This window comes from Dasypus novemcinctus, chromosome 6, assembly GCF_030445035.2.
Source record: "Dasypus novemcinctus isolate mDasNov1 chromosome 6, mDasNov1.1.hap2, whole genome shotgun sequence".
NCBI classification, from domain to species: domain Eukaryota; kingdom Metazoa; phylum Chordata; class Mammalia; order Cingulata; family Dasypodidae; genus Dasypus; species Dasypus novemcinctus.
In genome coordinates this window covers 12,834,061-12,847,203 of record NC_080678.1, presented here as the reverse complement: position 1 = coordinate 12,847,203, position 13,143 = coordinate 12,834,061, and the positions used below count along the sequence as shown (strand labels likewise).

Sequence of the window (13,143 nt, the reverse complement as noted above, 5' to 3'; positions counted from 1 at the left end):
TGGACACAGAGAGCAAACAATGGGGGCAGGGAGGGAGAGAATAAATAAAATAAATCTTTAAAAAAAAGAAAAAAGAAAGTGGCATTAGGTTAGAAACACGCTCCATTTATGAAGGTGAGCTGGGGTGGGGGTGGGAATACATATATACATCCTCTGATAATTATACAATTATTAAAAGGCTTTGCTCATACAGAACAAGGAATAAGTAAACAAGAAATCATTGCAAAAAGAATTTATTAGACAAACACATCAATAGATCGAGTCTAAGGATTTGGTTGGAAAGCCAACGTGCCTTTCAAAGCAGCAGGAGTCCAAAGTCACACAGATCCAGCTTTATTCTGTGACAATTTGTGGGAAAAAGAAGGGTCGGGAATTGCGCCCTCCCAGCTAGTCCACAGACAGACAGGTCGCCTGGGTCCCTTCCTTTGTCCCTCACTTGGACTGAAGTCCTCTGGAACTCTGGTACCTGAGGAGCCTGGAATGAAATGTTTCCCACCTATGACAGAAATTCTTGGCTACAGATTTAGCCTCTGTGTACTTGAAACTGTACTTCAATTGCCTGTTCATTTACACGGAATTTTGCTTTGGGGAAAACAACTGTAAGGTACCAACACACAGTGAATAAAATAACGTTCTCTACTACAGTGACCGCATTTGTAATCTCATCTGGCACCATCTGTCTTCAGAAAGTTATAACATGTCATTTGGGGAACACTATTCTTTAGAAGAGAAGAGTGTAATTTGTAAATAATACATAAATAATACATTCTCTTAAATCTTGTAAGTGTCACACGAATATGAAGTCTTCATTTAATTTGGGGGAAAGGGAGGGTGTTTTCTATCATTCTTGATAATAATACAATTAGATACTTCAAGATTTTAATGCTGTAATGTATTCATAGCACCAAACAGTCCACTTTTACTTTATAAAAAGCCACTTATCATTCAATTTAATTATTAGTGTCATAGGTTACCAAGAAATAGCAAGAAATATAGCATCCATATAAATATCACACGGCCTTGAGTAATCAAATAAAGGCGAGATGGAAACACACCTGACAGCTGAAGACATTTGTATTTCTGAAACGCTGGCTTCAAGCCATATTCCTAAGAAAAGCATGGGAAACTAAAGGAAGAGTATTCCAAACAAACTTGGCAAGGGAGTTTTTGAGAATTCATTTTTTTATAAAAGGAGATAAAAGCATAAAAGCAGCATTTAGAATGCACATGTATAAAGTACCTGGAGTTGGATCCATTATCAGCCTGTTTTTTTGCTTCCACAGTAGCTCTCTACACACAAAAACCATTCCTTTTACAGCCTGATTACAACTTTTTGCTTATTCACCATGCCATGGTGAGAATCTGTTTGGAACAAGAATAGCTTTCAAGTCAAAAGTTTAAATGAAGATATAAAAATGTTGCATTTTATGCTTTTACAAAATGACCCAATTCATAGGCCCAGGTTGTGCTTCTGGGGCTACCTCTGTCCAGCTATGGTCAGTAGCTGGGGGCCCAGGAATCGCTGGACAGACAGATTAATCAGCACTAAAGTTTTAAGGTATCAAATACTGCAACGAAACCATCTGATTGATGCATAGACTTTGTGTCCTTCCTTGAGCCACTGGTCCTCTTCATGATCTTATTTTTTTAATGCATTTGGAGCCATTGCTGTGGTTTGTCAACCCTGTTCTCAAAACCTGCAGCGCAGAAGGGTGTCTACTTGAGCAAGGAGGGCTAGCTACAAAGCTGAGTTACATTTCCCAGCACAAACTTCTGTTTTACTAGGAAAAGATGAAGAGTCTGTTTTGTAGCAAGAATTGCTTTCAAGTCAGAATCTTAAATGAACATCTAAAAATGTCCAGCTATATACTTTCAAAAAATAGTCCATTTCATAACTGCCGTGTGTGCTTGCAGAAATAGGTCTCCCCCAGCTCTGCTCAGTATTTGGGAGTCGAGGAACCGCTGGGTTTGGACCAATAATCAACTATAAAAAGAGAAAGCTCCTTACCTTCGGAGTCAGCTAAAATCTTTCCAGATTTGACCCTAGGTGTGAGCAGCTGGCGGGCAGGAGGCCTTGGCTCCTTCTCTCCACCTCTGCCCCTGGCCAGACATCCTGATCCTGCAAACCAGCCCTCGAGATGAATTAAGCCTGATGGAAAGTTAAGATCAAGGTCGAGAAGCCGGAAGACTTGAGGCCAGCCTTCGACTCCCAGCACTCTTAAAAAGACGATGGACCCCTGCCCCCTTTCATGGACCGCGTGGATTCTGGGGGTCCACGCGACCGGCATGGGAGTCGGTGCACAGCTTCCCTAGGCCCTCTGGCGGTGTCTCCAGGTAGAGCAAAGGGCACTAGGCGGGGACACCGGCGCACCAGGAGGGGGCGGTCGCTGGGCCTCCGCGCTCCTGGGTGGAGTGGGAGGGCCACGCCACGCTGCAGGTCGCTCTTCCATCTCCACGCGGTGGGGGCCCAGAGGGCCTGTGTTCACAAGTGCGGGTTGTAGAAAGGGGCCAGATAGGAGGGCCCGAGGAAGGGCGCGAAGGGGCCCCCGGCGGCGGCGGCAGCCGTCAGCGGGAAAGAGGCAGCGGCTGGGAAGAGGACGTTGGCCGCGGAGTAGGAGGGGAAAGTCTGGAAGGGCAGCGCGCTCGGGCCCGGCGGGCCGGGACTGGCCCCCGCGCCGCCGCCGCCGCCCGCCGCCGCCGCCGACCCGGGCGCCGCGGACTGGGGCGCACCGCCTCCTGCCTGCAGCGCGCCGTCGGCGCCCGGGTTCTGCTTCTTCCACTTGGTCCTGCGGTTCTGGAACCAGATTTTGACCTGTGTCTCGGTGAGGCTGAGCGACAGCGCGAGGTTCAGGCGCTCGCATACCGACAGGTAGCGCGTGGCCCTGAACTTGTTCTCCAAGGCGACCAGCTGCTCGTAGGTGAAGGCGGTGCGCGCGCGCCGCGGCTTGGCGCAACAGGGTTCCGCGCGCCGGCGCCGCGGCCGCGGGGAGTGCGGGGACAGCGGGCAGTCCGGAGAGCCCGCGGGGCCGCCGCCGCCAGGGCCGCGCTCCCCGGCCGCCAGCGCTGCGGCCCGGGCCTCGGGGGAGCGCGCGGGGCCGGCCTGCGGGCGCGCCACCCACTCGCGGTCGCCGCGCCGCGCAGCGTCTTCAGCGTCCTCGTCCTCCTCGGCGTCCTCGGCCTCCGAGCCCTCCAGGGGGGACGCCGCGCCCGCGCCTCTGCCCTCAGCATCTAGGGGAGAAGCGGACGGTGACCAAAAGCGGGCAACGACCCGCCGCGTCCGGATCCCCAAACCTTCACCCGTACGCCCCGCAAGCCCCAGCTTCGCTGCTCTCCGCGCAGTGCGCTCCTCCCTCCTCGGTCCCAGCCGCATCCTCCAAAGTACTCCCCAAAGTTGGGGTTTAGGGTGCAGTGCCCTCTTGCCCCTTCACTGTGCTATCTAGTAGGCGACCAAGAGAAGATGAATGAATGAATGGCCCCCATTAAGAAAGGGTTGTGACCTGGGGGGCAACCCCAAAGGCAGGTTGGGATCGTTGTACTTGAAGACTTCGAAACGTCAAGTGCGTTTAGGGGGTTTGTCTCCCCGGTCCCAAGAAGCTTATTTTGGCCTGGGACCCCTAGCAATTAAAAAAGAAGTTATTTAAAAAAAAAGAAGAAGTTATTAAGTTCTCCCCCCACTCCTCTTTTAAAGTGAAATCCCCCCTTTCCCATCTTCTCTCTCCTGCCGTGTTAATAGAGTTTCAGATTTGTGCGGGGCCGGATCGATAGATGTCATCTATTAAAGGTAAGTTTTAATCGAACAATATTAGGATCAGACAGGGAAAGGGGGTTTGAAGTCGGTACCTGCAAGCTGCGGGCAGGAGATATGCAGGCGCCAGTAATAGAATATCGATCACCGGGGTGAGGGCGGGGAGTGCGGCCCCTCCGAGGGGCGATCCGAACAATTACCAGGACCGCTGTCCGTGCCCGGGCGCGGCCGCCAGAGGCGCCTGGAGCCCCAGACAATCACCGCCAAACTTGGGGAGGGGAAGGTAGGGGTGCCGAGGGGGATCCAGCCTCCCCAGGGACCTGCGCCCCTGGCCCTTGTCAACCTCGTGACCAACCCTCCATCCAGCATGGCCCTGCTGTCTTTCAGTCCTTCCTGCGGCCACAAACTTTCCTGTCCTCCTCACCGGGTGTCCGCCAGCGTTGGGAATCAGTCAAAATGGGTTTCGAGGAGAAAGGACGAAATGCCTCCCACCCACCTGCACCCTCTACCGCACACAACATTTGGGTCTCTGGGAGGGTGGGTGAGCCGGACAGCCAAAGTTCTGCGGGTGTGTCCGGGTGAGTGGTAGTGGTCCCAGGTGCGTAAACCTGACCTCGCGACCCCGGGCACACGACTTAACCTCAGCCCCCTCACCCATAAAAGGGCGTGTTGCCAACGATGGCATGTACCTCACAGGTTCCCAAGTTCTCCGTTACTGGCCCGTAGCGGGCGCGTTAAAGGCCGGATGAATGAATGAGCGTGGGCAGGGAGGGCTCTGGGTAAGTGTTCGTTCCACGGCGAGGAAGTCAGAGTCGTGGGTCTTAACCGCTTGGCGGTGAGGAGGGACGAGGGTTCGGTGGCAAATCAGTGCCCTGGGAGGCTGGGAGCCTCTTCTCAATCCAATTCGGAGGCTGGGGCTGTACTTGGCACCTCGCCCTCTGCGGACGATGCGGCGAAGGGCCCCTCGCCCGCTTGCTGGCTGCTTTCTCCCCACCTCCACCCCGCATCATCTGGGCTGGGGGCGGGAGTCGCTTCGCATCCTTACCAGGGCTCTCCCGTTGCCAGGCTGGGTCTCCAGGGCTGGCGTCCTTCCCGGCTTCGGCCTCCAAACTTTTCTTGGCTTCCAGCGGAGCTAGGCGCACCGCCGGGAGCGCAGCGCGGGTGAATTTCTGCGGATCCAGGATATCCATGACCGAAAAGGAGATCTTGTGGTGGGAGGGAGCCGCCTTGGCCCCGCTGTCCTGCCATGCCAGCATGCCCGCCGCCCGCGGGCCGGAGGCCCGGCAGCGCGGGTCCGAGGTGGCCGCGCTCGGGCTCGCCTTCCGGCGGTTGGCGCGGCCGCAGCTCTCCAGCCGGGAGGAGGGTCGCTGCGGCCAAGAGAGGAAGAGGGTGGGGGGATGGTGGAGCGGGAGTCGGGGCGGGGAGAGAGCCGCGGGGGGCTGCGAGCCGATTGGCACTTGCGTGGCGGAGGTCCCCGCCACGTGCAGGGCGCGCTCGCAAAAGGCCCAGGACTGCCCCGCGCGGCTCTGGGCCGCACCATCAGCTCGGGGGCCGTCTCTGTACGCCCGGGGCGCGCGCCCGCCGGGACAGCGCCGCGGGTTCCGCGCGCTTCCACCCAACCCGAAGGGACTCCGGGTGTGCGCGCCAGAGGGAAGGGGGGCGGCAATCCTCCATCCGGTGGAGCTCCCCAACACACGCGCGCGCGCACTCCACCCCCCGTTCCCCCCCCCCCCCCAAGCAACCTCTGACTTGGGTGTTCACCCTCTCCCTGGTGTACTGGGTGCAACTGAGTCCGGAACTGCTCACATTTCCACGGCAGTGCTCAGAGCATCTGCTCGGCCAGTGCATTTTCAGGGCCCAGGGATATGTGGCCTCAGGCTGGGTCAGCTCAGAGTGAGAAGCCCTCGTGTGCTCACAGCCCTCGGACTGGCACTTACTTGCTTCTCTGAGCATCCTTGTAGTGTGGGCGTGCTGGGGCACTATTATCACCTTTTAAAGATGAGGACACTGAGGCTCAAAGAGAAAAAGGGATTTGCGCAAGGTCATAGTTGATGGACAGAGATGGATTCGAACCCAGGGCTCCTGCCCCCAGACCTGTGCCCCTTTCACTACCTCCTGCCGCCTGGAAACGAAGGGAAGGGAGCAAGATGCGCCTGCACAGCGGCCACCGTCCTCCTTTCTACCCCACCAGGCTGGATGGAAGGCATCAGGGGCTCTGGACAAGTGTCCGAGGGCCTGGCAGGCTGCCCCGGGGCTTTGGGAACTGTGATGTGGGCTCAAGGCCCAGGGGTGAGAGAGAAGGGTCACTGTCCTGGCTGGTGGTGACCCAGGGTTTTGTGACCTGCGAACGACCCTCAGGTGCAATGTCAGGCCTTCCTCACAGTCAGATTCAATCGTCTGCAGCAGAAATTGAGTCTTCGGGAATCAGGTTGCATCTTTGATGCTCAAACTCCTTCAGTCCCAACAAGGAAAATGTTGAAGGAAGCTTGGTTTGAATTTAATAGAACAGCTAGGATTGCAGGGGCCCCCGCTGCCCCTCCAAGTGCCCTGGGGACGGCCACCTTGGGTGGATTGGGGAAGCTGCCACCAGCCATACCCGTCCTTTCCTTTTTTCCCCCATTTTCCTCCGGGGGAGCACACGGGCATCTGTATCAATGGCAAATCCTGAAACTTCTCGCAGCCTCCCCGCCCAGAACCTCGAACTCTGCTGGCCCTTTCTTCCCTGCCCCATGGGGTTTGCAAACAATGACTTGGCCATTAATATTGTCTGAGCAGGTAAGGAGTAGGAAGAGGAGGAGAAGCTGCTCTTTAAAGCGGCGGGGACTGCTAATCCCATCTGTTATTGAGAAGGCGGCCTTAGAGCCCAGCGCCTTGTAGTTTTTCTCATTCAAACCTTCTGGCCCCTCCCAGAGGCGGCTACCCTATTCACCGCAGACTTTTAAGTCGGGCTGAAATTCAAACCAGCTCCAGTCCTGAAGCGAAGATCGATTGTGCTTTTAAAGCTTAGGAAAGGAAGTGCCCTACCCAAAGCTGGCTGGCGGGGCCACCTGCCTCCCACCAGAGGGAAGGCGTGCCGTGTGAAACCAGAAGAAAGCCTCCCTGGACAGCGGCACCCCGGAACCTGGATTAGGGATCAGCACCCTGAGAAACGAGATAGGGTCCTGCTTTCTGTTTTGACAACTCTTTCTCGCCCCAGTCCTCACCTGATCTTTTTTTTAATCTCCTTTTTTCCTTTTCTCACCCCTCTCCCTAATGATCTCGATTGCTTTTTTTCTTTTTCCACCTGCAGTCGTATTTTTGAAAAACGGGCTTTTCGGGATAGCTCGGAATATATCTATTGAATGAAAACAGGTGGCTTGCCGTGGTCCCTCTTTTTACCCACTCCTCTTTAAGGAAACTTGAGGCCGTTTCCAGGGGGTTGGGGCCAGCATTCCAGAGGACCCTCCAGACCCAAACCAGGGGACGGGGAAGGCCCCAGACAGCCAAGAGCAGCCACATCTGGGTCACTTGACTTCACTTTATAAACTGCCTCAAAAATGTTTAAGTTAAATGAGTCATTATAGGAAGGAGCTGAAGAAGGGAGAAGCAACAGACTGGAGACAAAGTCAAGAGCACAGAAAGGCCATGGTCTTTAAAACTGAAGCTCCGTAAAACTCCTTACTCGTCAAAGGTGTCTTAATTATTATTTCTCTTTATTGCCCTTTATTTTCCTGGTGTTTCTGATAAGTGTGGTACATGCAGCATGAGGTTATGTGAAACCTCACACTCAGTACTTGACTTCTGCAGCAGATTACACCAGGGGTTCTTAAGGGGTCCGTGAGCTTGAATTGAAATTTAAAAAACAACACATTATTCTTGTGGGGACGTGTTGGTGCAGGTGTGATGTATTTATTAAATAATATACGGTATAGTATGGACTTGGGAAGGGCTCCGTGGTTTTCACCTGACTGGCAAAGGGGTCCGTGGAACAAAAAAAAAAACTGTTAAGAAGTCCTGGATTCCATGGAAGAAGCACCCCAGTGTCTCCCGTGGCTCATCAACTTCAGGGGGATAGAAAATGCTCCCTCCTATTACCCAACTTAAAGAGAACCCCCACACCCACCCCAAGAAAAGGCTAAATCCTTAAATTTGGTGGTGGTGGTTGGGAAGGAGATCTTTGGGGAATTGTTTCTCTGGGTACCTGCTTGGTAATAGACCAGGGGGGGAGATGCGACGTGGCCGTGTGTTTGATCCCTAATGCCGGAGCTTCGTTAGCATCCTCACGCGTGTATTTACGCCTGAAGCATCACAATGTAATAAATATATACATCTCCAGCCAGCCACCTTCCCTCGGTGCAGGGAGTTGATTTGTTTTTTCAGCAGGAGCATTAAAATTCCGCCTGAGTGCCGTCTTTAAATTGCTTTGATGCTAGGTGGGTTCCAACCCTGACCTGTCCTGATGGCAGCTGATGGCTGTAACAAGCTCAGGATCAATATTCATAGCGGGTGTCCTGGGCTGATAACACTACCCAAGACAATGTTCACTATCAGCACGGACAGCTGAGATATTGCACCATTAGGGATGTTGTGTTAAATAACCTGATCCATTTCTGAGGCTATTTAATGAATTTCACAGTTTAGATAGTATCTTTAAGGAGAAGGCAAAGGCTATTCCGGAGCCACTGATGCAAATCAATGGTGCCAAGCTGCCCGAGCTATTCCACAAACAAAGCGGCCCGGCCCGATAATTCCAGCACAGCCTCGACGAGCCACTGCCTGCACCAGGGACCTAGGGACAGTGTTAACAATGGGAAGAACGTGCAGTTCAGGCAGAGGGAGAGCCACGCTCGAGTCCTGTCGGAGCGCCTGAGATGAACTCTGACGTTCCTGAAACAAAATGCGACTGACATTCTCTAGGTTAAGCCCCTTGGTTTGAGGCAGCCCACCGGGTAGGACACCTGTGCCAAAGGGACAGCTTGATAAGGCCCAGCTTGGTGAGGGAGGGGAGACATCAGAGGTGGCGCTGCAGGGTGGTGATGTCTGTCCTCGAGCCCCCCAGCCAGCTTGCCCCCAGGTGGACTTCTGCAGCACAAACAGCTTTCAAATAGCGCCAGGGGTGGTGCGCTAGATTTTTAAAGTTAATTACCATAGCAGAGTCGGTTGTTTGTTTACTTGACTCCGGATCCCTTGTTGCTGGAAAGTTCATTTACAATTAAAGGCGAGCATTTACCATTCTCCACCAGGGCTCTGAACTCTTGACTGCCTGGGAAAGGTGTTCCTTTTTAAAAGCCCACCGTGGCGATTGTCAAAAAATCATTTCAAGTGTGACCTTCCCAGTTGTCCCCAAGCGCAAACAAAATAAAAATGTTTACTCAACCTATTTTGCTTTAAGAAATCAGTATTTCTTTTTGGAAGTAAACAGGTTAAAAAAGGGTCAACTTCTTTGTCTTAGAAAGGCAGAAGAAGCATCAAAGGTAGTAAAGTTAACTTGCCCTGATGAGAATATTTAGGATTAATAGGTTAATATAATTATGTACTCTATATTAGTTGCATATTATAGAATTTATAAAGTAAAATTATGTACCAATGTAACGTTGATGATCAGTAAGAGCTTTAATAGCTGCTCTTTCTTGGGCACTTGCTCTGGACCATGCAGGCAGCTGCCTCAGCCTTTTGCACACTTTACTTAATTGAACCCACCCAACAGCCTCAGGAAGCAGGCACTATTACCCAAATTTGCAGTTGAGTAAACAGTTTAGAGGTTTAGTAACTTGACCAAGGCCTCAGAAGACCGAAGTGGTGGAGCTGAGATTCGAACCCAGGCAGTGAGATTTCCAAGCCCAGGGCCAGTAAAGTTCTTACTAGGGAAATCAACTTCCAGCTCCAGGATGAAATCCAATGGCAGACATTTACGGAATGGATTTTCCCTCAAAGGTACACACGGAGCTGAGATTTGTAAGAGGACCTCTGAGAAAATAACCAAAATGCAAGCCCTGCCCGGATGTCCGCTGCGAGGCTGGGTTCCGAGTCCCGTTTTGGAAGCTCTCACATTCAGTGTTGTCTAAAGTTCTTAAGATAGTCCCAGGAGGAGCCTACGGAGGTAATTGCCAGGCGAGCCAAATTGCTCTGGGCATCTGGAAAAGCGGAGAAATGTCATTGGGAGAAAGAGAATGGAAACAAAACGTCAAGTCGCAAGCTGAGGACATATGAAGAGAGAAGGTGCAGGGCCACAAGCGCAATCTGGGTTCCGTGTAAAGCAAGCTCAGCGTGCCACTTTAATGCTGGACCAAAGAGGGGCAATGGTGGAGGAAAGGCAAGGAAGCAGGGCAGAGGTATGCAAGTGCTTGATGCTCTGACTTCCCTGCAGAAAGGTGAGCAGGCTGCTTTGTCCTTGTTAAGTGGTTTCTACAAGGGAGATGCTGAAGCCCTCTCTGTGCCCACATTCCATGCCTTCCTCTTTTCGCTGGGCTCCCTGCCTCCAGCCTTGCTGCCACACGAGCCTCTTGGCCTCGCTTGGGTGTGTAAACTTCACCCCTCTAAGGGCCAGGCTGTGGCCTACACGAGCGGAGCTGCCTGCGTGAGGACCACGGCAGATGGAGGGTCCCGCTCCATCTCACGGCAATCCTGCGCCTGCACAGGTTGACAGTGACTTGGCTGGCAGTGACCTTGCAGGAATGCCTGCCAGCACTGAGTGATCCAAAGGAAGCTGGAAATCTGGATTTTAAATGCTGGTGACCAATTCACAAGGTTTAAAAGTGGGACATCAAAAACAGGCCTGTGGATCATGACTTTGTGACCTCGGCTGTGCACGTGGCCAGGTGACCCTGATTCCTTGTTCACGGTGTTTTGATGGCTTTCGGTGGTTTGTGGGATGGAGACAGTGTCCTGGTGTGGCGGGTGAGGCCCTGCAAGGTTTCGCCCTGGCTGCCTGTGCAGCCTGCTTCCTGGAGAGGCCATGCTCCATGTGAGATGCCCTGGGGACCCTGCCCCATGCATGCTGCCTTCCCAGCGACTTGGCTTCAGCCCTCAGACCCTGGGGAGTGGGCAGTGACCACATAGTGGGAATCCCGGCCCACAGGTGGCCTATTTGTAGGCTGCCTAACAGCCAGGTGGGTACAGTCTGGCTCAAGCAGGTGAGCCGAGCTGGTCAGATCCATTTCCAGGAGTCTGGACTGACCCAGGAGGGTAGTTCCTGCCAGTGGCGGGGGGCTTGTGTTAAATGGGAAAGAAAAGTTGGAAACTGTCCGACCACGTGAGCACAAGAGTTAGGAGGAGCCGGGAGAGAGAAAGAGCAGAACCGAGGTGCAGAGCAGGTGGCAAAGCAAAGGGACAGCTGGGTGGGCACCAGCTGCGCCCTCGGTGGCCTTCTTGAGGCTGGTGGCTCCACTTCCCTTGAGCCTCCCTGCACCCTGCCAAAAACTCCTCTGTACTTTGATGGGAGCCCCTCAGACGGAGGGACTTCTTTTCATCTTTGAGTGTCTCTGCTCAAGGGTCACTTCTGTCAAGCCTTCTCTGACTTCCCAGGCTGGCTTGAGCACGCCTGCCCATGCTGTCCCTTGGTGTTGTCTGATCAGTGCCCATTGCCCCCTTCTCTGGTATCAGCACTTTGATTTTGCTCAGCCCCCCCCCCGCCCCCTATATACTGTACTAGCAGGACTGTTGATCAAGGGTTGCAGCCTCCCCCAGTCAAGGGGTGGGAGTGGGCCCCTAAAGGATCAATCACTCTCTCCCCTGGGACTCTGAAACAGAGTGACACTGGGTTGGAGCTGCTAAATGCAGGCACTGGAACCCTAAAGAAATTGTCTGCTTCCCACTCTTGGAGGTGATGATTCCTGAACTTTGAGGATTGGTTTCCAGCATTTCCTTAGATGCTATAAACTGCCTTATGTCCTTCCCAGCACCCTCCTCACATTCGCTTCCCCCACTTTTGGAATCAAATTAGCCAGAGCCAAAGACCCTGCTGGTCCAGGCTTTATTTATTTATTTTTATTTAATTCTTTTTTTTTTTTTAGGAGGTACTAGGGATTGAACCCAGGACCTCATACAAGGGAAGCAGGCACTTAATCACTGAGCTCAATCTGCTCCCCGATGAGAGTTGGTTTTTTGTTTTTATTTTTAGGAGTTACTGGGATCAAACCTGGAACCTCGTACATGGGAAGCAGGTGCTCAACCACTGAGCTACATCAACTCCGCAATGAAAGTTGGCTTTTTCATTTGTTTGTTTGTTTTTGTTTTTAGGAGGCACCAGGATCAAACCCGGGACCTTGTACGTGGGAAGGAGGCACTCAACCGTTTGAGCCACATCTGCTCCTCTGGTGCCGGCTTTATTGTACCGTATGGGACGCAGACTGTGGTCTGAGGACTGCCTTAAAGTCAGGGACCACAGAGCCTTTAACTTCGTGACCATCAGGCCCTGGCATGTAGCAGGTTGATGAACTGAGTGAATGGAGGGCAGAGTACAAGGTGGTCCAATAGCATGACCCAAAGCGCCACTGGATGATGAAACTGGCTTGGAAACCCAGGCCTTAAGAGATTGAACGGGCTGAAAATCAAAATAGGATCAAGAGAAGTTTAGATACAGCTATGGATTCACAACGGATCAGGCTCACTTGTGGAACAGCCTGACACATTCAAGGGGGTCATTCCTGCTGGACGAACACGCTCCCACCCCAAGGCCACCGCAGGGAAGGAGAACCATGAGTCTGACTCACGGGGCGTTTCTGACGCGTGGTAGAAACGTGTAGTGGTAGCCAGTCTCCACAGGTGACCACCCCTGGTAAACCACACTGTTCGGTGTTGACATCCTTGTGAAGTTCCTGCCATGCTGAGCCTGGTCTGGCCCTGAATGACCAGCACAGTGTGGCTGAAGTGACTCTGAGTGGCCTCCGTGCTGTTTTGGTCACAGAAGGCCGTGGGAGTAAGCAATTTTAGCCATTCCAGCCCTGTAGAGCCCCCAGAGGGCTGCAGGCCCAGCCAATAGCACATGCGGCAAAAGAACCATCTAGCTGAGCCCAGTCAGTCCACAGACTCCCGAGAAATAATAAAATGGTAGTTGTTTTAAGCAACTAAGTTTTGTGGTGGGTTTTTTTTTTTATTTATTTTTTATTCATTTCTCTCCCCTTTCCCACCCCTCTGCCCCCCGTTGTCTGCTCTCTGTGTCCATTCGCTGTGTGTCCTTCTGTGTCCACTTGCATACTTGTCAGTGGCACTAGGAATCTGTGTCTCTTCTTGTTGCATCATCTTGCTGCATCAGCTCTCTGTGTGTGCGGTGCCACTCCTGGGCAGGCTGCGCTTTTTTCACATGGGGCAGCTCTCCTTGAGGGGCGCACTCATTGTGCGTGGGGCTCCCCTACATAAGGGACACCCCTGCATGGCACAGCACTCCTTGTGTTTATCAGCACTGTGCATGGGCCAGCTCA

At 52.9% G+C, this 13,143-nt stretch overlaps 1 protein-coding gene and 1 long non-coding RNA gene across 2 annotated transcripts; one reads left to right on the top strand and one right to left on the bottom strand.

The window, feature by feature from the left end:
- Window positions 1-2,482: 2,482 nt before the first annotated feature.
- NKX1-2 (NK1 homeobox 2) lies at window positions 2,483-5,001 on the bottom strand. The gene is made up of 2 exons (XM_004446678.2): window positions 4,791-5,001; window positions 2,483-3,228 (listed from the first exon to the last, which is right to left on the bottom strand). The coding sequence occupies exons 1-2, from the start codon at window positions 4,999-5,001 to the stop codon at window positions 2,483-2,485; spliced, it is 957 nt and encodes a 318-aa protein (XP_004446735.2).
- Window positions 2,593-12,793, top strand: LOC131278661 (uncharacterized). The gene is made up of 2 exons (XR_009186042.1): window positions 2,593-2,822; window positions 11,963-12,793. It is a non-coding gene; the product is annotated as an uncharacterized lncRNA (long non-coding RNA).
- Window positions 12,794-13,143: the final 350 nt, after the last annotated feature.

What these genes read in the sequence shown, in the direction of transcription:
- NKX1-2 (XM_004446678.2), bottom strand. Translation starts at nt 5,001, where the DNA reads ATGCTGGCATGGCAGGACAGCGGGGCCAAGGCGGCTCCCTCCCACCAC. An exon ending in CTGGCAACGGGAGAGCCCTG is followed by an intron (nt 3,229 to 4,790) that starts GTAAGGATGCGA and finishes CTTCTCCCCTAG; the next exon opens with ATGCTGAGGGCAGAGGCGCG.